This window comes from Macaca fascicularis, chromosome 1 (assembly GCF_037993035.2).
Source record: "Macaca fascicularis isolate 582-1 chromosome 1, T2T-MFA8v1.1".
Classification (NCBI taxonomy): domain Eukaryota; kingdom Metazoa; phylum Chordata; class Mammalia; order Primates; family Cercopithecidae; genus Macaca; species Macaca fascicularis.
Genome location: NC_088375.1, coordinates 85549789 through 85577564, shown reverse-complemented (window position 1 = coordinate 85577564; position 27776 = coordinate 85549789). Strand labels below are relative to the sequence as shown.

The 27776-nt window shown below is 41.3% G+C and overlaps 1 protein-coding gene across 2 annotated transcripts in view; it reads left to right on the top strand.

The window, feature by feature from the left end:
- The window catches only part of LOC102126932 (zinc finger protein 717-like), a 102276-nt gene extending 74762 nt beyond the window's left edge, over window positions 1-27514 (top strand). For both annotated transcript variants that reach the window (XM_074038151.1, XM_065542940.2), the window contains one exon: window positions 24657-27514. In XM_074038151.1, coding sequence (XP_073894252.1) covers window positions 24657-24716 — 60 coding nt within the window. In that variant the 3' untranslated portion in view covers window positions 24717-27514. The remainder of the gene's footprint in view (window positions 1-24656) is intronic.
- The last annotated feature ends 262 nt before the right edge of the window (window positions 27515-27776 follow it).

The window sequence follows — 27776 nt, the reverse complement described above, 5'->3', positions numbered from 1 at the left end:
CAGCTAAATGGATTTGCCAAGTAAGACTATTTATAAAAGCTTGCTGTATTTGTGCCTTCATGAGAGGGACAATAACTTTTCCAGGATCATATCCATGTAATTTAACAATTCATGTTCTCCCATTACCTATTATAGTAGCGATTTGATCCAAATAAGGAGTTAGAGTCTGTGAATTAGCATGTGGAAGAAAAAGCCACTCTACAAGATCTTGCTCTTGAAAAATAACCACCAGTAGGTGAATGCTGAGTTGGAAAAATTAGCAAATCTAGAGCCTTTTCTGGATTTATTCTATTTATTTAAGCTTTATGAACTTGCTTTTCAATCAGCTGTAACTCTGTTTCAGTTTCTTTTGTTAATTGCTGAGGGCTAGTTAGTCTAGGATCTCCTCTAAGGATAGAAAATAGATAACTCATTTCATAGGTAGGAATGCCTAGAGCAGGTCATATCCAATTAATGTACCCTAGTAATTTTTGAAAGTCATTTAATGTTTTCAATTGATCCCTACATATGGTTATTTTCTGTGGCACAATGGGAGTGTCATTTACTAAGGTCTCCAAGTAGGAGTAAGGAGTAATAGTCTGAATTTTGTCAGGAGCTATAATTAAACCAGCACAAAAAACAGAATTTTGCAAGTGATCATAAAATTGGAGTAATATTTCTCGAGTGGGAGCAGCACAAAGTATATAATCCATATAATGAATAATGTAACAGTGTGAAAATTTTTTACGAGTAGGTTCAATTGCTTGCCCTACATACCTCTGGCAAATTGTTGGACTGTTTAACATGCCTTGTGGCAACACTTTCCAATGAAAATGCTTAGCGGGCTACAGGTTGTTTACTGTAGGAATTGTAAATGCCAACTGTTCACAGTCTTGCTCAGCTAAGGGGATAGTAAAGAAAGAGTCTTTTAAATCTATGATGATTAAAGGCCATTTTTTTGGAATCACAGCAGGAGAAGATAATCCTGGCAATAATTTCCCCAGGGGTTGTATAACTGAATTAATGGCTCTAAGATCTGTCAACATTCTCCACTTACCCAATTTTTTCTTAATTATGACAACTGGAGAATTCCAAGGGGAAAATGTTGAGGCTATATGTTCATTTTTTAGTTGTTCATTAATGAAGTCCTCTAAAGTCTCCAGTTTCTCTTTACTTATTGGCCATTGCTCTATCCAAATTGGCTTATCTGTTAACCTTTTTAAAGGTATAGGTTCTGGAGGCTTAACAATGGCTGCCATCAAAATGATATCCTAAACCTTGGCAGAAACTTTGTCTTTCCACTTGAAGAGGTTCTTTCAAACCTTGCAATTTTTTTCCTAGTCCCATACCAGGGACATACCCCATTTCACGCATCATCTGTTGACTTTGAGGGCTATATAATTGTTCTGGAATTAGAACTTTTGCTCCCTGTTGTTGTAATACATCTCTTCCCCATAAGTTTATAGGTACAGAAGTTATAATTGGTTGAATAGTCCCAGGTTGCCCATTGGGCCCTTCACAGTGCAAAATATAACTACTTTGATATACTTCAGGGGCTTTACCAACTCCAACTATGTTAAATTGAGCAGGTTGAATTGGCCACATGGACAGCCAGTGCTGTAGAGAAATGATTGAAATGTCCGCTCCTAGTTCTACCAAACCTTTAAATTTCTTTCCCGGAATAATTATTTCACAGGTAGGACATTTATCAGTAATTTGATTCACCCAATAAGCCACTTTGCCTCGTTTATTTGTGCTTCCAAATCATCCTGTTCATTTAATTTCACTTTTCCCCATTTCTACATACAGCACAATCGGGAGCTGTACTATATGCTTTCCTGGCTTTGCTTTCCAGGGAAGAGAAGTAGATACAACAATTTGAATTTCCCCATTGTAATCTGAATCAGTGCCTCCGGTATGTACTTGCACTCCTTTTAAATTTAAACTAGACTTGTCTAGAAGTAATCCTGTTGTCCCCACTGGCAGGGGTCTTGGAACTTTTTGCGGGGGTTCCCCAGGCAGAAGGCTCACAACTTTTGTGCCGCATAAATCTACTGCAGCACTATGGGCTGTGGTGGGGGACAGACATTGTACAGGAGTGGGGAAATGGTCTGAGCCAGAAATGCCCTGGTTTGGAAAGGGGCCTGGAATGGACCCCTCATGGCATTTCCTGAAATCGGGTTCTCATCTTTATCAAACTTAGAGTGACACTGATTAGCCCAATGATTTCCTTTTCTACATTTTGGACATATTCCAGGCTCAGCAGTTTTCTTTTCTCCCTCAAGTGGTGGACTGACTCACTGATTTTTTTCTATATTCTTTTTTTGTATGACTGTGCTTCCCACAGTTAAAACAAGTTCCAGGAAATGGAGTGTTTCCTTTACCCACTTTCAGTCCTGCCATGGTTTGTGCCAACAAAGTAGCTTTATGCAAATTACCTCCAATACCATCACAGGCCATGATATAATCAAGTAAATGTGCTTTCCCTCTAATAGGTCACAGAGCAGACTGGCACTTGGGGTTAGCATTGTCAAAAGTTAATAACCACAACACTATATCCTGAGCAGTTGAATCTGCAATCGCCTTTTTAAGACTCCTGTAACCGAGCTATAAAATCTGTGTACGGTTCTTTTGGTCCCTGTTTTACAGCACTAAAGGAAGGGTATTGTTCTCTACCTGTAGTGATTTTTTTCCCCCATGCTCTAATGCACACTCCTCTAAGCTGTTCTATGGCATCATTCTGCGTGACCACTTGTGCATCTAAACCAGCCCAGCTGCTGACCCCCAACAGTTGGTCTGCAGTTATAGTAATTTGAGGTTGGACCTGGGCATTGTGAGCAGCCTGAATGGAAGTTTCATCTGCCCACTAAGTTTTAAATTGTAAGAATTTAGCAGGAGTCAGACAAGCTCGAGTAAGAGCATCCCAATCAGTAGGAACCATCCGACTGGAAACAGCAACATTCTTTAACAGTCCCATTATAAAAGGAGAACCTGGTCCATATTGATTAATAGCTTGTTTAAATTCTTTGAGTAATTTAAAAGGAAAAGGCTCAAATGTGGCTACATTTCCCTGTTGATCTGGGGGGTATATTCCAACAGGGAACTGCCAAGCCTCTACATCACCCTCTCATCTAGCTTGCTGAATTCCTGCCTGAGTAGAACTGAGAGCGGTCGCTCAAGGTGCTGCTTGAACAGTCACTGGGGCAACTACTTTTCACCCAGTGTGCTCAGGAAAAGAAAGGTCTGGAGGGTCAGGTCACTCTTTTTCTTCAAAATAATGAGGGAGTGCAGAGGGTACGGACAAACCTCTCCCTCCTTTGCTGCTTTAGCTTTAGCTGGCAAACAAACCTGCTCTGTCACCTCTTCTGTTACTTCATTATACTTTCCTTCCTTCTCATCATCAGTGTGAAAAGGTTCCAAGGTGGAATGAACCAGAGCCCACAATTGTCCCATTGTTACCCTGAGGCTTCCGAGCTCCCCTTCTTACTTACCATGGGGATTGCTTAAGAGTACTTGAGTGCCCTCCAGCTTAATTCCACATTCTCCAACTGTTGCTCCGGCGACCCTTTGACCCAGGTTCAAGCCTCACATATGGGCACCACTTGCCGAGAGCAGCTCGGTCATGGAGACCCTAACCCAGCAGCACTAGAGGAATTAAAGACACAAACACAGAAATATAGAGTGTGGAGTGGGAAATCAGGGGGCTGACAGCCTTCAGAGCTGAGAGCCATGAACAGAGTTTTACCCACGTGTTTATTGACAGCAAGCCACTGATAAGCTTTGGTTCTATAGATTATAGATTAGCTAAAAGCATTCTTTACGGGAAACAAAGGGATGGGTCTGGCTAGTTATCTGCCGCAGGAACATGTCCTTAAGGCACAGATCGTTCATGCTATTGTTTGTGGCTTCAGAACACCTTAAGCGGTTTTCTGCCCTGGGTGGCAAGGTGTTCCTTGCCCTCGTTCTGGTAAACCCACAACCTTCAGTGTGGGTGTCATAGCCATCATGAGCATGTGACGGTGCTGCAGAGATTTTGTTTATGGCCAGTTTTGGGGCCTATTTATGGCCAGATTTGGGGGTCTGTTACCACATAAAATGAATGTTACAAATTTTATAAAATGAAATAAAAAAGTATGCTCTGTGGCCATTATGGGATTAAACAAGAAATTAACAATTCAACAAGACTTGGGCCATTTCTAGTTCTTCTAAATGCTGTTTATTAACTGAACATTTCTTTCTTAGTTAATCTCTATTTTCTACACCTTATTATATAAAGCTTTTGAAGTCCATTGAATTTTCATCATTCTCTGTGGAAAGCTGCTTAGCTAAACCCACAAGTTAATTAGGTATATGTTTTCTATCTTTTATTTTACTACAGGAACAGTTCTGCTAAGTGTTTATAATGATAACACATGAGTCACTCTGTTTCAAACCTCCAGTAACAGTCTCCTCAATGTATTTCAGTTTTTTTTTTTTTTTGAGACAGAATCTCACTCTGTCACTAGACTGGAGCACAGTGGCATGATCTCAGCTCGCTGCAACCTCTGACTCTGACTCCCTGGTTCAGGTGATTCTCTTGCCTCAGCTTCCCACGTAGCTGGGATTACAGGCATGCACCACCACGTCCAGCTAATTTTTGTATTTATAGTAGAGACGGGGTTTCACTATGTTGGCCAGGCTGGTCCTGATCTCCTGACCTCGTGATCCACCCTCCTTGGCCTCCCAAAGTGCTAAGATTACAGGTGTGAGCCACTATGCCTGGCCTCCTCAATGCATTTCTAGCACTCACTAAAATTTGTATTCCATTTCTTCAGCCTTTATCAACAGGTGACTTGTGGTTTTTTTCCAACTTATCCCTGCTGCCTTTAAACTAAGAAATTATGCTTCTTGCTTTAATTACCGTTAAGTATCAGTGACAATTTCAATCATAACAATCATCAGGTTTGTACTTTTTATCTGAGTTCCTAAATGTTCCAAAAATGTTTCAGAATTACCTGCTGCCATGATTTTTGAAGGTGTCTTTTGCAAGACACAATGTTAATATTCTAATAAGTTTATTATATCTCCACTAACATGTTCTGTATGCTTTTATGGAATGAGGCAGCTCCTGCTGCCTGGCCTCTCTCCACTCCTGTCAGCCACTCTATGGTGGAGCAAAGTTGTGACTGAGCCTGGGTGCTGTTGTGATGCAGCTAGGTGTGAGCCCCAGAGTGAGAACTTCTAATTGTTTTCTAGGTGTGCCCATGGACCAATCAGCATGTACGTTCTCCCTTCTGAGCTCATAAAAACTCCAGACCCATCCAGACTCCTACAGACAGTCAGGACTACCAGCTGTGTGAGGGAGCTACCCACTTCAGTTCTCCTCTTCACTAAGAGCTGGATACTCATTGGGACAACCTGCCTGCAGAAAGGAGCTACCCACTTTGGGTCTCCTGAGAGCTGTCCTGTCACTCAATGAAGCTCTTCTCTGCCTTGCTCACCTCATTTTACGTATTTAATTCTTCCTAGACACGGGACAAAAATGGAGGGCCCACCAAATGATGGGACTAAAAGAGTTGTAACATAAACAGGGCTGAAACATGCCCCACCACTCACTACACTGTGGGCAAAAAGAGGGAGAGAAACACTGTGTCCCTTCTGGGATCTTAAACCTAGGTGCTCCCTGAGCCAGGGCTGTGACTCCCTCTTTGGGGCTCTGCTGTTTCAGCTTGCAGGCAGCACCATGTTCCCCATGTCCAGATGCATGTGCCCACAGCAGAAGCCACTTGCAGTGCATCTGATTCAGCCATAGGCTTGCATGGAGCCAGTGCCTCTGCTGGCTGCTGGAGCTGCCTTCCCTGCCACAGCAGCTGGTGTGCATGGCTGTACACTATGACTGGACCCCAGACTCACTTATGCACACTTCACTGCTCCACACCTGGCTCACCGTTGGCAAGCATGGGATCCAGGCCAGTAGCATGAGCCAAGCACTCCCTGCCAGGCCAAGTGGGCAGAACAAGCCCAGTGGGGCCAAGTAAAACTTCAGCAAAGGTGCCAACAGCTATAGAGATTTCCAGCTAGAAAAGTGACACCCTAAGGATCTCAAGAAACTAAGAGAATAGTGAGCATTTTTCAGGTTTTGGAGAAATGGAAGAAACTGAGGGAAGGAGTTGTTGTGAAGAAAAGTGGTCTGGTCCCTAGCCTCTGCAGATGAGACTTCTGAGCCTCATCTTTAGCAACTGAGAAAAGTGCTCTGAACTCTATGAAGTGGAGGAGTTACATTGGTAGGAGAACACAAGGAAAAGGAAAAGAGAATTAGGAAATAAAGAAAAGAAAAAGAGAAAGGTTTACTTCAGAAATGTGAAATTGAGTGCAAGTTATTTGGGGATCAAGATAAGTACCCCCAACTCCCCTCTTGCAGCCTTTCCCATAGGTCAGTGGCAAGCTGAGCACTCCTTGCCAGTGCCATTGAATGAAGGGGTTGGGATCAACCCCAGTGCCATCCGACCATCCCAAAGGCAACTTCCTTCCCCAAGGATGGGCCCTTCCCCCACTCCCCAGCAACCCACATGTGGGCAGCTGCCATGAAGCTGCATTAGTAAAGATGCCCTGGAGGTGTGGTCTAGCTAGAGCTCCTTCCAGCTCTGAAGATTAGTAATTGCATACCATAGACCACACTGCAGCTTCTGAACTCCACATGGCAGGTGCCCACCCTGAAGTTTCACTTTCTTCTGGGCTATCTGCTGCCCAGAGATGCCTCCTGAATCAGGAGATTAATATCGTTCTCCAGGAAAGCCATCAGTGAGCTGAGACTATTACTACAGGCAGTAAATTGCCTTGCTTTACTAATTTGCCTGTGTTTTGAGGGGCTTGTTCTAGTGTGACTTGCTAATTTACTGTAACCTCCTTGTGTGGTGATGGGTAACTACACTTGAGTACTCCACACAGGGGTGCGCTGGGTAGATTTAGGAATTCCTCCACTGACAGTGAGTGTGAAGGCAAGCTTGACGCAAAACCTCCTTACCCTTACTACTCAAAGAGCCCTCTCTTCAGTTTTGTTAATCTCACTCTTGGTGCAGCTTGGGAGTCTGCTAGTTAGAAAGATGGCAGTGGCTATAGGCTGAATTGCCAGAAAAGAAGTTGGCCTAGTCTTGTGACCTCAGTCACATTGTAGGAACCAGAATAACCAGAATTTTGTTAGAAACTCAAGTTTCCAAAACCATCCATGTAGTCAAAACGGGAAAATGCAAATACAAATAATAAAATTTATTTTTATATTCATTAATAAATGCTGTTGTGCTTGAAGATGATCACTCAGATAACATTTTGGTCCTGTTTTGGTTTGTTTTATGCCAATTTTTTTGGCATAAATTTATGCCAGTTATTTATAGTTCCAAACAACTAAATTGTTTTTATTAAAAAATAAAAAATTCTTGGCCGGGTGCAGTGGCTCACACCTGTAATCCCAGCACTTTGGGAGGCCAAGGTGGGCAGATCACGAGGTCATGAGATTGAGACCATCCTGGCTAACATGGTGAAATCCCATCTCTACTAAAAAAAAAAAAAAAAAATACAAAAAATTAGTCGGGCGTGGTGGCAGGTGCCTGTAGTCCCAGCTACTTGGGAGGCTGAGGCAGGAGAATGGCATGAACCTGGGAGGCGGAGCTTGCAGTGAGCAGAGATCATGCCACTGCACTACAGCCTGGGCGACAGAGCGAGACTCCGTCTCAAAAAAAAAAAAAAAAAAAAAAAAAAAAAAAAAAAAAATTAAAAATTCTTAAGGAAGAGAAATATCTCAAAAGGAAGAGGAAAAAAAGTCCAAATTTCTTAGTCATCTTTGATACTAAGAACTTAATCAAATCACTATCATTTTTGCCTGGATTGAATTATGAAATAAACTAACATTGTTCCATTCGAACGGCTGGCAAATTAATACCTAGTTCATCAAAAAAAGTTTTGTTTACATTTAAGTAAAACTGCAATGAATTTTTAAAAGATATACCTTCAAAAATGGTTATAATCACTCATTTGAATTGAGATAGTATATGTTTTTGTTAGGATAACGAATTGTATTTACATTTTCTCTTAGTATTTAAAAATTACAACACTTTTTGCACACTCACAAAACAGTATGTAAATAAACATAAAGACATATGTGGGCACCCAGCCTGCATGAGAAATCAACATTCTCCTAACAGGTGCAGCTCTTGATTTCCCCACCCCACCCGATCTGTCCTAACTACCCCAGTGAGGACAGCTCTCCCAAATATACCACTTATCAATTCCTTTCCTTTCTCTATATTTTTACTACATATATATGGGTGGAACCCTAAGATGTAGTATGATTTCGTCTTTCAAAAGTATATACATAGTTACCATTCTGTATATATTTTCTGTGTGTTCTTTTGAGATATATTTTATTATTATTTAACATTATATTTATGGGCTTATAGCCCTCACTTTCATTTTGTGAACATGTGGCTTCTACTAACTTTTAATGCTGGTTCACACTACGCTCAACATCCGTCTGCCACAGCTTATTTGTATACATTCTTCAGTAAGGGATAGTTAAATTTTTCCCAATTATTTATTCTTGCAAATAATGTTGCTATAAATAACGTTACACATGTGCACTTGAACAAAGGTGAGGGCCACTCTCTAAGGGATGTATATCTAGAAGTGGAATTGCATCTTCAACTTTTCTGTGAGTGGCCAAATAGCTCTAAAGTTAGTAAACCATTTTATACTCCAATATTCAGTGTATTCTTATAATTTTATCACTTTCTTTTACAAATTTTGAGACTTTTATGAGGTACATGAGTGCATATAAATGTATAACTATTATGTTCTTGGAAATGGGATCTTTTATCATTTTGAAGTGACCTTCTCTGTAATAATTACTTTTATCTTAAAATTAATGTGTTTGTGATACAGTTATAAAGATTTTTTAAATTAGTATTTGTCTGGTATTTCTATCTTTCTGCTTTCAAACAGTCTATATCCTTATGCAGGAGGAGTGACTCTCATAAACAGCCTACAACTAGGTTCTTTTAATCCAAATTTTTCATTTTCAAAGATTACCCTTTTCTAAGATGGCAAATTTTGCTTCTTTACATTTGTGATTACTGATATACTTGAATATATTTCTAATATTTCTGCATTGCTATTATCCCCTTTCCCATAAATTTTCTTACAAGTTTTAGATTGATCATTTCCTTTATGTACTTTGTTTAGAAATTATAAATTCTATTGCTACCCTTTACTGGTTATTCTTAAAGTTTATTTTATTATGTATGCTCAAAACATTCTAAAGTTTATCTCCATGTTTTCACTCCTACTGAATAATACATCTACTGTAGAAACCTCCTGTCTTACATCTTAGCATGATTTTGGTCTTTGTTTTGATTTTTTTTTTTTCCTGAAACAAGGTCTAGCTATGTTGCCCAGGCTTGGGTGCAGTGGCATAATCAGAGCTCACTGCAGCCTCTAACTCTGGGCTCAAGCAATCCTCTTGCCTCAGCCTTCCAAGTAGCTGGGACCACAGACACATGCCACCATGCCTGGCTAATTTTTTAAAAAGATTCCTTTTGTTGTAAAGATGAGGTCTCCCTGTGTTGGCCAGGCTGTTTTGAAACTCCTGGGTTCAACAACCCTCCCACCTCATCCTCCCAAAGTGCTAGGATTACAGGCGTGCGAGACCATGCCTGGCCAATATTTTGAGTTTGAATACTGGTCTTAGCTCAAGCTACTGTCACAGGATCTTTAGGGTGTTGCTTTGCCAGCCAGAAACCTCTGTGGCCCACAGCACCTCTGCTTGGGTTTTGGTTGTGCCCACTGGGCTCACTGTGCCCATTTGGCCCAGCAGTCTGCACTCAGCTTGCACTGCCAGCCTGGATCCCACACCTACCAAGGGTGAGCCAGGTACAGAGCAATGAGAGGTGTGTGAGCAAGTGAGTGTGGGGTCCAGACATTGTGCGTAGCCAGGCATGCTTGCTGTGGTGGAGTGGACAGGTCCAGGCACCAGCACAGGTGCTGGCTCTGTATGAGGCAGTGGCTGGACTAGACATACTGCAAGCAGCATCTGGGGCAGGCACCAGTGTCTGGAAAAGTGGAACACTGTGGCATCTGAAAGCTCACAGATGCCAGGAACCACAGAACCTCAAAGATGGTGTTATAACATGTCACAGCCCTGGCTCAGGGATCTCTGAGGTCTGGGCTCCCAGTAGGGCCATAGCTCTTCTCTCATCACCCACAATGTGATGAGTGGGCGACGAGGAGAGAAGAACTGCGGCCGCAGAAGGGCCTTCTGGGAGTCGGGGACGTGTTTCAGTTTTGTGTTACAGCTCTTTCAGTCTCACCATTCAGCGGGTCCTGAATTCTTGTCTTGCGTCCAGGAAGAATGAGGTAAGCAGACAACTGGAAAATGAGCAAGGTGGAGAGGAGCTTCAGAACAGCAACAGAACAGCTGTCAGGAGACCTGTACTGGGTAACTCCTTTCTGCAGGAAGGTCATCCCAATAAGCATTCAGCTCTCAGTGGAGAGGAAACCCATGGTGAGTAGTTCCTTTCCACAGGCAGGTTGTCCCAAAGAGTCAAGGAGACAGCAGCTGGTAGTCCTGAGGTCTGTCTGACTCTGGCAGAGTCCATAATTTTTATGGGCTCAGAAGGGAGGAAGTGCATGCTGATTGGTCCATGAGTGGCCATGGGCAGGCCTGGAAAAAGCACCATTCCATTGGCTGAACAGTGACCAATGAAGTTCTCACTCCTGGCCACAGACTTCCCCCACAACTGGCAGTCTGGCCCACAGGCATCAGGCCATCTCTGGCTTGAAGGTGAGGTTTCACTGAGGAACTGCCCCTTTCCACCTAGGATCCTGTGTGGCTCCTGCCACCATCAACATGTCATTCATGGTGCCCATGCGGTTCATCGTGAGGGGTGCCTGAGCATCTGTGCGCAGCCATCTTCAGTTCCCCAGCCTCCTACCTGTGCTTGTCAGTGCCCAAAGTCTGGAAGGGACCAAGGCAGCAGTGGAGGGGTTGCTCCATCAGCACTGTCCAGAGCATGCACACACCTGGCCGGGTTGTGACAGTGACTGGACTGGGCTACAACTTTGCTCTGCACCAGAGTGGGCATCAGGAGTGGGGAGAGGCCAGGGAGTGAAGTCAGCCACTTCTTAGCCTGCAGGGGCAGTGGAGGTTTCCGGGGCCTCTGAGAGTGCAGAGATGCATAGGTCTGGAGCCGTGGCTGGGTGGCTGCACCTGCACCTGGGAGTGCAGTGCTCCCATGTGTTCCCCACCCCTGTTGGCTCTTTGGAGCATACAGCCCCAGCCACACCTTCTCTGCTGCAGCTGGCATCCCTTTAGCAGCTGCTCCAAATGGGCCACCGCCACCATCACTGCTGTAACAAAATACTATACACTGAGTGGCTACCCACAACAGAAGTTTATTTCTCACAGTTATGAAGGCTGGAAATCTGATATCAGGGTTCCTGCATGGTCTGGTTCTCATGAGGGCCCTTTTCTGGGTTATGGATTGCCTGTCCTCACATAGTAGAAGCAAAATCCTCTGATCTCCTTAGCTCCTAATAATAAGGGCACTGATTCTATTCAAGAGGGCCCCATACTCATGACCTTATCACCTTCCAAAGGAGCTACCTCCTAATACCACATCATACTGGTGGTTGGGATTTCAACATGTAAATTTGGGGAGAAAACAAACATTCAGTCCACTGCAATGTTCAATAAAGAGTCATTAATATTTTAAATAATTAGTATGGTTTAGCTTTACATATCTGTTTAACAATTTATTTACTTTCCATGCTCATCTAACTATTTACTTTCCATGCTCATTTATGTATCTGGTTTTCCAAGGATCTGCTGGGATAAATTGTTTTTATTTGATTGAAAATGTTTCTCATCCGTTGTTGAACAAAAGTCTAAAAATTCAATTAGATATATAATATACTTATTATCCTCTTTATGTCTTTTAACTGCTGTTTATCATTTTCATCTGTTGCACTCAATATAATTTTTAAAAATCAATCATCTCTTCAGCTGAGTATCTGTTTAATAAAACCGTTTGACTTTTTGTCATGTATTTGACTTTCAGGAATTTATTCCCTTCCCAATTCCATTTAATTTTTGATATGATCTTATTTTTCAGTCACGTTTTTTTATGCTTGTTTAAAAATGTTTTGGGGATTTATATAGTTTACTTTATCTGAGAAATCATTGTCTTACATTTTTTGGAAGTCTAGTTCTGCTAGTGTGGTTTCTCCTGTCTCCCATTCATGGCTCTTGTTTCCCTGTGTGTTTCTGGGATTTAAAATCCTGAGCTTACATTTGGTAGTCTTAAACTGTTAAAGTCTTGTAATTCCTAGTTTAAGGGTGAGTCCCTCCTGACTGCATTTGTGTTTGCTTTTTTGAGGCATTCTGGGATGCTATCAATCAAAGGCTTGTTTTAGATTGGTTTGTTGCCTTAGTATTTTCTGGACAGGCAGGTGTTTTAAGTCTAAACTTCAAACTTGAGAGAAGAATTGTGGTTATAAACTCTTAAGGGGAATGCTTTTCCTAGCCAGCAATTACTCCAAAATTGTTAAATGTCCCAAGCACCAACTTTTGCCAAAGATAGATTATTTCCAGTCTCCAATTTCATTTTGAACCTAATCTTTTTTAGGATCTCAGCATTATAGTGGGATGGGATTTTATCTTGACCTAAAACCTGAATGCACAGCTTATCTCTCCTTTTCCCTGACACCATTAAATACCATCTTGAGATTACCAATACTGACAAACACCTTGCAGATGTTGCATTCTTAACATGAGTTTACCACTTTGGCTTTCAGCTGCATTTTTGTTTTTTGAATCCTGATGGTTACTTTTACTTTTTTTACAAGTTTAGATGATTGTTGTTCATTTCATTTTATCCAGTATAATAGGTGTTTTTTATAGGGCCTTTCCCCCACCCCAGGATATGGAGTGTGTACCATGTTGTCAGAAATGAAAGTAACTATATGTATAATTTTAAAGATGTAAAAAAATATATTTTTAGTGAATGTTCACAGTCATCAGGAAAAATTTCCTGAATTTTCTTTGCAGTTCAACAAAACATGATGTACTTTTCCCTCTAGTTTGAATAAACACAACCTATTTTCATATATTGCAAAGAATTTAGAAATCGTTCATTTTGGGCAGCATATAAATATATATAATTAATCAAATAAAAAAGGTCAAATAATTAGCTCTTTAGATTTTTATCTTAAGTCATCTTGGACTGCCACAAAAGACCATAACTTGGTGGCTTAAACAATAGAAATGAACTTTCCCACAATTATGAAGTCTAGAAGTCCAAACTCAAGGTGCTAGCATAGTTTGTTTCTGGGCTCTTTTCTGGATTGAAGATGGCCACCTTCTCACTGTGTTCTCACAGGATGGGCAGGAGTGGAGGGGAGTGAGAAAGTTCTCTGGTGCATCTTTTTATAAGGGCACTAATTTCATCATGTTGGCCCTACCCTGAAACCTCATCTAAACCTTATTATCTCCCAAAGGCCCTATATCCAAATATTGTCACACTTCAGGTTATGGCTTCAATATGTAAATTTTAGGGAAATACAATTCAGACCTAGCAATGTTTGAATGTATTTCATAAGTTCAACATATACTTCTTATTAAATAAGACTAGAAAAATATTTTCTTAAGATAATACAATGTATTTATCTCAAAACAAATGTCAACATCATGTTTAATACCAAAACAATAAAATAATTTCAATTGTAGATAGAAACAGAAAAATAGGCTGGGCGCAGTGATGCATGCCTATAATCCCAGCACTTTGGAGGGCTGAGGTGGGTGGATCACCTGAGGTCAGGAGTTTGAGACCAGCCTGGCCAACATGGTGAAACCCCATCTCCACCAAAAATAGAAAAATTAGCTGGGCACGATGGCAGATGCCTGTAATCCCAACTACTTGGGAGGCTGAGGCAGGAGAATCACTTGAACCCGGGAGGGAGAGGTTGCAGTGAGCCAAGATTATGCCATTGCACTCCAGCCTGGGCAACAAGAGTTAAACTCTGCCTCAAACAAAAAAAAAGAAAAATTGTATTTAATATCACCATTTTTTTCCAAATAAACTTAAATAATTTACATAAAGAAAATGCTCATCTTTTAAGTTCAAGGTGTGACAAATATATACACCTGTTTCAATCTTTTGTCCTATACTATTTGCTTTCCAGCTTCCAAAATTTTTTATCTTGTCTATCCTTCCTATACCTGATTTCTATCCTTGTAGATTTATGCACTTCTAAAATTATCATTTACTCTAAGTTTATTGAGGACAAAGAAAAGATGAAAGCAGATGTGTTTGCTCAATCTACCATCTTTACTTGAAAGTTTCCTGGGAAAGATTTCTAAAAGGATCTAACTCTACTTATGTATCAATTACCATTTGGAACCAAATAAACTAACCTCTAATCTAAAGGCTTAAAACAACCACCATTTATTTAGGTTATGATTCTGTAGGTCATTGCCTTCTCTTCCCTGAAACTTCCTCTTGCTCCTATAGTAGAATCTGTCAGTGGTTGGTCCTGTCTTAGGCTGTTCTCTGCCAAACCCTTGCCTGACACTGGCAGCCACCTCGGTGGTGTGCCTCTCATTTCTTAAGTTCTGGTCTTAAAAGTAAAATGCAGAGAGAAAGCTGTTCTTTTTTCTCATATACTTCATAATAATATATTTGTATGTGTTTTTAAAATGTAAGTTTAAATAAAAATATGAATAAAATCCTTCATAATCAATCCCAGCAACTCCAAGCAACTTCTGACCTAAACACATACAATTACCTTTTCCATTTCGAATTTTTGAAAAACTGTGGAATATTTGAGGAGCTCATAGTTGCCAAGAGTGTTAATATTTTCCAAATAAGCAGTATATCTGAGAAATCTGAAAGGCAGCCCTGTCCTAAAGCTTCATTGGATAAGGCAATTCTTGAGTTTCCACAGCTGCTGGCTTCAGCCTACCCAGAGAAATAGTTTTAGAGATATATTAATCTCTGAGAAATCCACAGTAATTCATAGAATGCTTGCACAGTGATTCAAGCAGCATGTGTAAAATTTATTTAGTGTTTGGCCAGGAAGAGTTTTAATTATGTGAAGTCTTCAGAATGAGCAGAAGGTGACTAAAGATGTTTGACTAAATCAGTTATGGAGGACCTGGATTCTCCCAGACCTCCCTCCAATTTTGTTTTATTTCTGCAAACCTCAAACCATAAATGCAAAGCTCTCATGGAATTGGATGATGGCACTGTTAGAACCAAGATGCAACTAGTAGAAACGTCATCCAAGACAGGAGATAAGAACAGCAGCAGTCTTGAGCCCTCCAGTGTAGCAAAAAGGTCAGGTGTCCAGTGGTGGGTTATCTACAACCAGGGTAGGCTCAGAGGTGAAAAATTATGGGATTTTTGAAAACCCAAGAGGCAGGATGCAAGATGCGTCCATCAAAAACCTCAAGTAAGTGCAAGGTGGAGTGTGACCACCTGCTGGTCAGCTCACACTTTCTGAGTTCCTGGCATAGTGTGGTGTTGAACTTGAAGTAGCACCTGCAAGTGGAGAGAGGGCCAGGGTCCATTTCTGAGGATGATACAGGCATGGGGACTGGGCCTTGCAGGAAGAAGAGTTGAGCCAACCCTATTGGGCTTAAAAATGGTCAATAATCAGAAGCCACAAGGTGTCACCTAGGCTGATGGAACAGTTAGAAAACCGCAGTTATCTTTAAGGATGACTTTTCATCCTCTAGGTTTTGTCCATGGATATTAGGACCCCAGCACAAGACTTGGGGCAGGGGCTTTTGTCCCAGGAGACTGTATGTGTCAGAACCTCAGAAAGGGGACAAGAATTTTCGGAGACAATCAAAAGCCAGTCCTGTGAGGTAGAGCACAGAAGCTGGAGTGAGGCTGCAAGGTTCTCATAATCATCCCTAGATTGACCCACAGCATGAAGGTCAGGGGGAGCTGCTGAAGTATTTACTCCCTCAAGTCACACAAGCCTGGGCACCAAAGTAGGCTTTTCCTAGCTGAGAGGAGTATGGAAGGGAACCAGACCGACCTGACCTGGAGTTCAAAACACTGAGGTTGAGACGATGACGTGAGTAGGAGTCTCCACCTGGGTTTTCCAGAGATCCCATCAGCACCAACATGCCCTAAATTTATTCCCCCTGCTCCCCTGTGTTTTCTTTTTTTTTTTTTTTTTTGAGACGGAGTCTGGCTCTGTCGCCCAGGCTGGAGTGCAGTGGCCGGATCTCAGCTCACTGCAAGCTCCGCCTCCCGGGTTCACGCCATTCTCCTGCCTCAGCCTCCCGAGTAGCTGGGACTACAGGCGCCCACCACCTCGCCCGGCTAGTTTTTTGTATTTTTTTAGTAGAGACGGGGTTTCACCGTGTTAGCCAGGATGGTCTCGATCTCCTGACCTCGTGATCCGCCCGTCTCGGCCTCCCAAAGTGCTGGGATTACAGGCTTGAGCCACCGCGCCCGGCCGTGTTTTCTTTTCTCTATAGTGTTTATAGTACCCTGAGCCTCCCAATCACTCAGGCTGAAGCTCATTATGGGCCCTTCATCTTCTCTGCCCTGAAAATTCTACCTCATATCCTTTCTCTCTATCTCCACTGTCACTCCCCTAACTCAGAAATTTCTCCCTTTTCTTCCCGCTATTGTTCCCCAATCTCATATGGTGGTGGCAGGCTGAACAGGGTTCTAATAATGTCATTGCTCTGTTCTAAAATCATAGAAGTATTCACATTACCTGGAATAAAATTCAAATTAAGCCTGTACATCAAAGCCCTTCCTGAGTTTTTTTCAATCTACCTTTCCAATGTCAGGCAAACAAAACCACTCTCTTCTCTGTACGCTTTTTACTCTGTTCTACCTTTGCATTTTGCTCTGCATGGAATGCATTTCTCTGCATCACTGCATTTCTGAATCTTACCCATCCTTCAAGACCACCTCCTGCGTGAATGTTCTCTGATTTTCCTCTGCAGGCAGCTCTTTTGGACTCCTGGAACCACATGTCCTATTGTTTTACATTTAAAAACAGGATATGCTTTTAACATTTTTTCATTAAGTGATAAGCTCCTTGGAAATAAGGGCCTTGCATCAAATTCACCTTTATGGAGGCATAGGGAGAGCCAAGAACATTGAATTTGACCAGTTCGTAAGAAATGTAAAAAGTTTGGTGGAATAACTTTGAAAAGGTAGATTGGAGTCGTATTGTGACTCCGGAGTCATAGCTAAAGGTGGTTGGGAATAATCTGCAGAAGTATAGAAATAGATGCGGTAACCCTGAGAAAGAATATCAAATATGAAGGGAAAAGATTTATGGCTGGAAGCTCAGGGAACATCACCTGCAAGTGTTGGATGGAGAATGAAGAATCCCTTACGCAGACTGGCAAACAATGATTGTATAGGATAAAAGACAGTCACAATATTCATACTACACTGGGCATGAAAAAAAAATTCAGCCCTATTGGTCCGTCACACCAATATGTGCATGGGTAAGTCTGACGAAAATGTCTGTTTTTTTTCTCTAGAATTGCAAATAGGGCAGAATGGCAAATACGGAAGGACGCCCTGACAGACTTATAAACCCTTAATTCAGAACATTAGAAAAATTGATTTTAGCATGGGCAACATGGCAAGGTCCTATCTCTACAATTTTTTTTTCTTTAATTTATAGAGCATGGTGGAATGTGCCTGCAGTACCAGCTAGCTGGGAGCCTAAGGCAAGAGAATTGCTTTAGCCCAGGAATTTGAGGCTCCAGTGAACTATGATGGCACCACTGCACTCCAGTCAGAGCAACAGAGATCCTGTCTTAAGAAAAAAAAAGTGATCCACTCATTGCCATAACTTTCCTAACAAATGGAACCTCCCAAGCCCAGTAAACCTGAGACATCTACAAATATGAAAATGCCGCACATAAAAAAAAATAAAAAGCCTCACAAGAAGGAACACACAAATGGGAATAAGAAGGATTCCTGGTGGTCTGATTTTGTGTTGCCCTCCCAGTTCCAGAAGTTATTTTAAAGTTGAACATAATTATTAAAACCAGAGTATAAGCACAGAGACCCTGAGGCAGTAAATAGGGGTTGAATGGGGGCTTAAAAATCCTGACTACAGGGAACCTGAAAGACTAGGGAAGCCTTTCACAGAGCTGGATAGAGAAGTTCTAGGTGGGCCGAACGTGGTGGCTCACGCCTGTAATCCCAGCACTTTGGGAGGCCAAGGCGGGTGGATCATGAGGTCAGGAGATCGAGACCACGGTGAAACCCCGTCTCTACTAAAAAATACAAAAAATTAGCCGGGTGTGGTGGTGGGCGCCTGTAGGCCCAGCTACTCAGGAGGCTGAGGCAGGAGAATGGCCTGAACCCAGGAGGCGGAGCTTGCCGTGAGCTGAGATCTTGCCACTGCACTCCAGCCTGAGTGACAGAGTGAGACTCCATCTCAAAAAAAAAAAAAAAAAAAAAAAAAAGAAGAAAAGTTCTAGGTGAAGGGTGTACAATCCTTACTGGATAGGAACTGTGTAGAATCTTGGGACAGTGAGCAGCTTCCACTTGAGACCTTTCTGATCATTCCTGACCAGGGGAACTACTGCCACTGACACACAGGACCTGCTCTGTGTCAGCTAAATTTAATTCTGTGCAGACAAACTGCTGAGCTCCTGGGAGGTAAAAAGCCCTCAGCCAGGCAGACATTTACCTGATCAAAGCACGGAGGCCCTCTGAAGCCTAGCCTGGTAAAGGTCCTACCTGAGACCATAATAATCTTACACTTTATTCCAATACAATGGAGGCCAAACTACTTGTTTAAATGGTTCTACAAATGTTTGGTTGAAATTACATTTTATTCTTTATTCAGATTAAGGTATAATTGCCAAATTACAATTATATATACTTGTGGTGTACAATGTGATTTTTAAAATTTCAGCTTTTATTAAATCGGGGGATACATGTGTAGGACTATTACATGGGTGTATTGGGCCCACATAGTGAGCATGGCACCCACAGGTAGTCTTTCAACACATGTCCATCTCTCTTCCTACTCTCCTAGGAATTCGTTTAGCTTCCGCTTCGGAGTGAGGACACGTGGTATTTGGTTTTCTGTTCCAGAGTTAATCTGCTTTAGATTATGGCTTGCAGCCATATGTTGCTGCTGAGAACATGATTTAATTTTTTTATAGCTTCATAGTATTCCATGGTGTAAATGTACATTTTCTTAATACAATCCAGCATTGATGGGCACCTAGATTGATTTCACTTCTCTGCAACTGTGAGTACTCCAGTGATGAGTATATGAGTGCATGTGTCTTATTGGTATAATTTATTTTCATTTTGGTATATACCCAATTATGGAATTGCTGGGTCAAATGGTAACTCTGTTTTAAGTTCTTTGAGAAATCTCCAAACTGCTTTCCACAGTGGCTGAACTAATTTACATTCCCACCAACAGCGTATGAGTTTTTTTAATCTGCAGCCTTGCTAGCATGTGTTATAGTATTTCATTGTGGTTTTAATGTGCATTTCTCTGGGGATTTGTGATGAGTATTTCTTGATATGTTCATTGGTCACTTGTACGTCTTTGAAAAGTGTCTGTTCATGTCTTTTGCTCACTTTTGTATGGCACTATTCATTCTCTAGTTACTGACTTAAGTTTCTTATAGATTCAGGGTATTAGACCTTTGTTGGATGCATGGTTTGTGAATATTTTTTCCCATTGTGTAAGTTGTTTGTTTACTCTGTTGGTGTTTTTTCTTTTTTCCACTTTGCAGAAAATCTTTAGTTTAATCAGGTCCCATTTGTTAACTTGTGGTTTTGTTGCAATTGCTTCTGGGGGCTTGGTCTTAAATTCCTTGCCAAAGTCGATGTTGAGTAGGATAATTTCTAGGTTTTCTTTCAGGATTTTTATATTTTGCAATCTTACGTTTAAATCTTTAATCCAAATAACAGAACAGAATAGAAAACTTGGAAATAAGGCCATACACCTACAACCATCTGATCTTTAAGAAGGCTGTCAAAAACAAGCAATGAAGAAAGGACTTTCTATTCAATAAATGGTGTTGGCATAACTGCCTGGCAATATGCAGAATACAACTAGATCCTTACCTTTCACCATATACAAAAATTTAACTCAAAGTAGATTAAAAATTCAAATTATATTTTGAACATATTTTTAAAACTGTGAACACAGTCAAGTGTTTGATGCCAAATGTGGACACTAAGCCACAGGTTCATATACTCATGCCCAACTCAGAATAAATGTTCTTCTGCCAAAACCATGAATGTATTTGAACACGAGAGACCAGCCATGAATCAGAAAACATCTGAAGACACTCTATCCAGCTTGGCATTTTATGTTTACAATGATGGACCATATATGTGCGTGGACTGAATGTTTGCTAGCCAGAATTAATGGAATTTTTTTTTAGCTCCAATACCAAAGCAGATCAAAACACATTTTAATAAATGTAATATCTGCAGAACTTTTATAAGCCTGATACTAGTTTTAATTCAACTTTGGTTGAATTATGTTTAATTATAGAAATTAAATTGTTAATTATAGAACTGGTATCAACAGGCTAAACTATTATCAAACCTATGGATATATTCACAATTTAGTAGCTATAAAATTGTCCCAAAACTTCAGGCATATGACTTCTTCCTGGGGGATACAAAACACTTTTACTCAAATATCTACACTGTTAGAGCTACCGTTTGGTGTTCTGAATCTCCTGAGGTTTCTATTTCAAGAGTTGCAACAGAAACTTTAAAAAATAAATTGGGAGTTTCTTCAAAATATCTAAATGTTCCATAAATCTGTATTCCCAATAAACTCAGGGCAGTGGGATAAAGAAAAATACACCCATTTGAATCTGAATACCTTAGCTTTTCTCAATAAATTAGATATCCTTTTTTCTTCCCTATCATTTCATGGTTAATGTGTTCATATGTTTCATCACATTAATAAAGATATAAAATTCTCTGACCCATTAGGAGCCTGATAAATAAGTTTGGGGTATATTTATTTCCCAAAATAATTGACAGTAAACCTGACTACATTAAATACAATAAACGTATATTTTCTGCTTCAAGTTATTAAAGTATCCCTCAAACAAGAACTGGTAAGTCATAGTTCTGAGAAATATTTGATCTTGCTTACTTTCTTTATCTAATTATGTGAGAAAACAGCTATTAACATTCCCAGGAGAAAGTTCATGGAGAGGAGATTAATGGAAGCTGGTGTCACCAATCTCCTTGTCTTCTCAGCAAAATTGTAGATGCCAGTTCTACTTTTAATTGTAGTGGCTTATCTGTAGCCTGTGAACCAAGTTTTTCCAAGGTATTTATATATCAGCAGGGGGAAAGAGCAAGGCCCAGTAGCTATTATCTCAGAATCAAATAACACATTGACTGAGATATAGAGTAGACCTTTTTTATCTTTTTCTGTTCTCAGTGGGGCGTGGTGTCTCATGACTGAAATCCTAGCACTTTGAGAGGCCAAGGCGGGCGGATCGCTTGAGGTCAGGAATTTGAGACCAGCGTGGGAAACATGGCAAAACCCTGTCTCTACAAAAAATTAGCTGGGAGTGAGTGCTGGCCTGCACCTGTAGTCTCAGCTACTTGGGGGGCTGAGGAAGGAGGATCGCTTGAGCCCAGGAGGTCGAGGCTGCAGTGAACCAAAATCGCTCCACTGCACCCCAGCCTGAGTGATGAAATGAGTCTCTGTTTAAAAAAAAAAAGAGGAGAGGCTAGGCATGGTGGCTTATGCCTGTAATCCCAGCACTTTAGGAGGCCGAGGTGGGTGAATCATCTGAGGTCTGGAGTTCAAGACCAGCTGACCAATATGGTGAAACTCCATCTCTACTAAAAATACAAAAAATTAACCGGCCATGGTGGTGCATGCCTGTAATCCCAGTTACTTGGGAGGCTGAGGTAAGAGATTCACTTGAACCTGGGAGGCAGAGGTTGAGCGAGCCAAGATCCTGCCATTGCACTCCAGCCTGGGCAAAAAGAGTAAAACTCCATCTCAGAAAAAAAAAAAAAAAAAAAAAAAAAAAAAAAAAAAAAAAAGAGCGTGGATGCTTTACAGTAGCACGAGGGAAAGGAGAAATTAAGGGTTGCTTTTCAACCCCGCAGTTCATGAGCAGGATATCCCCTGTCCAACTGCAGCAAGGCCTCCTCAAGGAGAAGTTGCAAGGGCACATATCTGTCACTGAGCATAAGAAACTTAGAAAAATATTTCCCCTAAGCCACAAGCCAAGGCTGCCCTGTGTAATTTATGGCCTGTTTGATTCCAGTTACCTCAGTTAAGCTTGTTAAATAACAGTTTAGTTCTCAGAGGATTCATTAGTGAACGGTGACTACAGAACTTTCACAACTTTTATAAAAAATGACTCAGATATGAATATGTAAATAGTATCCAGGCACAATAGATTAATGCAGCTCAAAAGCCAGGATGGGGCCTTTAGTAAAATTCCATTAGATAATACTGTCAGTGATAAATTTGAAGATAGACTTTTTACCTTTTGGGGCTCCCTTTTTTGTTTACCCTCTTTAGCTTAATAATCAGTCTAGCACAATTATGCCAAGATGAGTATACATTAATGAGGCAAATCCTCCAATATTCCTGTGTTCTCTCTTGCCAAAGAGAAGCATTTACCATTTCAGAAGTATCTGACTTAATAGTGTAATATACAACAGATAATTTCTGATCTTCTGATTTAAGATGGCTGACAGGTCATCTGTGGCAATCTTTCTTTACCACAAATTCTTAGAAAGAATCACTCACTCTGAAATACAAGATGTATCCTCACTGAACTAGAAGTCAGGAAAAATCATTAAAACATGAAATATAGATAGGATTGGATTGAAGAAGAAAACCACAGCCAAATGGCATACAGGATAAGGGAGCTACAAAAGCTGAGGCAAACCTGACCAGGCACACCCTCCCAGGAGAGAGCAGTTGCCTAGAGGATAATGGGACCCTGGATTAAATAATAATCACAAGATTATTAACTAGAAAAAGATATCTACAAAATAGAAAAATTGGCAAAAGATATGTTGTAGTTCACAAAAAATGTTAATAGCTTTATATACATAAAATATGCTCAGGCTTAGTCATGTTATAACTGTCTAATTCATATTTTGACATCTTAAAGCTGAGGGAATGGGAGGCAATTATATTCTAAGGCTGAAGCCCACATAATTGGATTTACTGGCTTTATGAAATACTTCTTAAAGAGCTCTCTCTTACTCTCTTTGCCAGGTAAGTGTACAACCTTAAGTCTCCAGCCTACAACTTGAGAGCCCTCACCAAAGCCCAATTATGCCAGACTCTGGTCTCCAGCCTGAGGTGAAATAGAAGTGATATCCCATTGTCTTTGTTGAATTCTGTTGGTCAGAAGTAACTCATTAGTCTCACAGTGCTCTGAGTTTTTGTGGATGCTGCACACCACATGATATGCAGCACAAGGGTCTGATTTTACATATAATGGAAAGTCACTGGAATGTGTAATTAGTAGGAAGATGGCAATATTTGGATTTTACCCTCTTACTAATTCAGAATGAAAAACGAGGCCCAGAGAAGTGACTTTCCAAAACTACACTGCTGGTCCCAGGTCTGAGTTGTATTCCATGCTACCTCCCACCCATTCTTGCAATTCATCTCTAAATTTGTGCATTATCTTCATGTGACACTACGCCATGAGTTTTGTCTCATTTGTATCTGATGCATTTTCTAGAAGATGCTGGTATAATCCCCATTGCGTAGGTTAGGAGGCTGGGTAGGCACCAAAATACACAATGACTTCTAGGTTCACAGAACTGGTTAGAAAAAAGTAGTTCTGATCCAGCTATGTCACCACAAACCTGGGGCCCTGACTGCGTCCAGTCTCTGTAGGGGACTGAGAGGCTGTGCTTGCATAACTGTGTACAGGCAAGGAGTTGACATGGTGGGGAGCATGAGAAATCAGTATCCCAGTAGGGCCTTTGGGTAGGTCTTATGGAAGGAAGGGGTCTTGGGGATAGAACCCTGAAGTGACCTTACTTTCTCAGTGACAGACCCCAAGATAACTTAGAACCCTGGTAACCAGGCACCTACATTCTAGAGACAGCCCCAGTAGTCAACTCACTCAGTAGGAAATGCTCAAGAGAGCAAGATGTTCTTTTGCTATATCCTGACTTTCCAAGGCTCTTGATTTAGTAAGGCCTGACGTGAGGACGCTTTTCAACAATGCAGGAATTGGCTCAACTCTCACCACTGATGTCTCTGGCCATTTGGCAGAGGGCATGCAAAGGTAACAAAGGGCATCTCAAGAGAGGCCCATGCAGGTGAGGCCTCACCTGTGATCCTATTAAGTAAGACTCACATGTCTTTCTGACACCATGTGTTGGGGAAAGCAAGTGCTGAGGAGGCTATTTCTGGACAGGAGCAGATCATCAAGTGTTGGAAGCCTTAGTGAGTTGGTCAGGTTCATACCCTAGGGCATGACAGGACGGGGAGGTGAGTGTTGAAAAACAATTTTGTCTTCTTGGATGTGAACCCCAAGACTTCAAACCGTGATCTGGTTTCCTCCCTGGCTGAATGTCTATGGGAATTCTCTTTTATGCCTGATATAGGGATAATTACTTTTGTTTTTTATATAGGGTCTCACTTTTGTCTTGCAGGCTGAAGTGCAGCTGTGTAATCATGGCTCAATGAAGCCTCAACCTTTGGAGAACTTTTAATGGAAGTGTTCCCCTGTGATGACAACCAGGCAACCACTGATGCCCCCTGGTCTAGCTGCAAGGCACTCTCTTTGCAGAGCTCCATGCAGGAGATCAATAAAAAGCTGTTTGATGGGTCCAACTACTCCATCTCTTTGGATGAAGGGCAGGTATACCATGCCACCAACCATATCTAGCTCTGGGCTTGGGTGGCAGTGGGCACAGAGAGGTCTTTGCAGACAGGGATCAGAAGAGACAAAAGTGGGCCCAGGACCAAGACCCGAATATGTAGGCACCCTGGGATCTGTCCTAGGGCTTTCCCACTAGGGTAACTCACCATTCTTTCCCAAAGGAGTCTGGCTTTCATGAATCCTAAATGGCAAATTGTTAGGCACAAATCCCTGTTCACATACTTATAGGAATATCAGAGAAGACATTTTTCTGTTGCTTTTACTTCACACTAGGCCATGAGTATCTTTGCATGTTGCTGTTTTTATTAAATAACTGCACCCAGGTATCTCTTATAGCAGGCAGCTCCACTGCCCTGCCAGACCTTCTCTATACCTTACACACCAGTACTTTTATGAGGGAAGTGTTTACAAAAGGGGAGCTGGGGGTTAACCCAAAAAGGTTAAGGTATCTTATGCATTTCTCTGCAATGTGTCATCTCAGAGAACTCATGCCTACAGTCCCATCAGGGCAGGAGCTCTGCCCTTACATGTCTTGATATCATGTCTTTATGTTATTTCATAAAGCTGTTTCCCACAGTGGCTCAGCCTTTCAATGCTGGTGGAACCTGGCATGAAGAAATTTTATTTCCACTTCAGTCGTGCTGCAGGAAACATTTTGTATGTGTCCTAACAGACTGTAACGGTTTGCTACGCTGTCATAACACAGCATCACAAACTCAAGGCTTTAATAACAGATTTTTTTTCTCACAATTCTGGAGGCTAGGAGTCTGACGTCAAGCTTTGGCTGGGGTGTTTTTTCTGAGGCCATTTTCCTTGACTTGTAGATGGCTGTCTTCCATTGCTGTGTTCACAGGATCCTCTGTTTCTGTACCTTTACCATCACTTCTTACAAAGACCCCAGTCATATTGGATTAGGGCTCACTCCAATAAACTCACTTAACCTTAATTACCTATATAAAAATCATATGTCCAAATATACTCCCATTCTGAGGCACTGGCTATTAAAACATGTGAACACATACATTTTTGGGAGAAAATGCAATTCAGCCCATAATATATAGTAATCACCTGCAGAAAGGGGTAACCTGGTGAAAGAATATGCATGGGTAAAACTTTAATAGGTATAGCCAGATTACTTTCCAAAAGGGCTGTGGCAAGTATAATGTCCCCAGCCGTCTCTCAATATCACTGGTTCCCTACATCCAGCCTCCCTTGAATGTTAAGACTTAATTTTTTGCCAATCTGGTGTCTGTGTGACAAAGAAATTCATGTAATTCCTTGCATTTCCAGTTGTTTAACAGATAAGTTTGAGTCACCTTTCAGTTATTTAATATTTATTTGGGGTTTCTCTTCCCTGCGTCATCTGCTTCCATTATTGGCCCTGCAGTTTCCCAGCCTTTTTCTCTTTGCCAGGTGAGAAACTGCTGTAGCTGTTTCTTAAGACTCCCCTTAAAGAAAACAAGTAGATGCGTTAGGTCAAAAGGGTTATTGTAAATCGTCTTGCTCTATGTATTCTTTCCAAACAAAGAAAAAAATAAAACTTCTCCAAGGCTCTTTTCCTCCACATGACAGCAAACAGAACTTCAGGTAGCTTACAAGAAAATTCATACCACTCTCACTCTGCACGTTCTCAATTCTGAACCACATGCTTTGAGTAGCCATTTGATGTGCAAAAGCCTGTGTTTTCTCATCTCTACAATGAGTATGTTTTTCAGGATTCACAGTAGTCTCTTAATACAGGCTATTAATACAGATGTGTGCTGTTGCTCCACAGCTGACAAATACCATAAAAATGTCTTGAAAGTATTAATGTTTGAATCAATCCCCAACCTCCACATCCAGTTTTACTTTGGAAGCCTAGAACCTTCTCTATAAATACTCATGCCCTCCACATGCACTGACGTACTGGAATTTCCTGGTCTGAATTTCAATCCCCAAAACACCTGAGGCTCATGCTCCTATTAGTGACTGTAGTTCCCTCCTTGTCCCCTGCGTAGTATAAAAATGAGTCTAAGCTGAATCTAGAGTAAATCTGCATGATGTGGACCACCAGGCTAGGGAGAAGGGAGACGTTGGTGGAGTTCCTGACTTCAGCTTTGCAGGCTGGGACCATCTTTTCCTTCACCATTTTCCTAGGCTCCTAACCAGGACTTCACCACAGCACCATAGTTCCTGGAGTAGCTGTTCAGAAGCTCAATGTTTGTCCCTTCCAAGACACACTGATGACTGCCACCTATTGGCTGTGTCTTGGAGATGTCCCCAATGTTCCTGCAGCTCTCTGAGCTGAACTTTTCTTTTCTGAAAATGGGCGAAAAGAAGATAAACTTCATAGGGTTCTTGTAGGGACTAATGTCTTGAGACATGGAAAGCAGGTCAACCATGCCTGGCTCCATAAAAAGCCTTCTGCACATGCTGTGGCTGTTCATATTTATTATTTTTTTCTGAATTTTACTGAAACTCTCTGTAACATGCCCCAATGACTCATGTCCCTTATTGTTGGGAAAACCATATCAAAAGCAAGTCCATTTTTGCATTTGTAAATGCGGTTTGACATTTCTTTTGCCTAGTCTTTGTTCTTGACATAGGCAAAACAGGGGTCCCCTGCTGGTAAAAAAAAAAAAAATAAAAGGTCCCACGTTTAATAAAATATCTGAGACGGTTCTGGTTGAGATTTATTTAGTCAACACACACACATTAAGCATCTAATCTGAACAGTCACATTTCCAGACACTTGGCATTATTCAATGAACAAAGCAGTTGAGAGTTTCTGGGCCTCAATTTCATTTGGGGAGTCTAGAAACTCACAGTAGACATTATCAGCAGTAGACATTATATGTCACGAGAATGTAACATATGATGCCTTCGTGTCCTCCTCTAGGTATAGATGCAT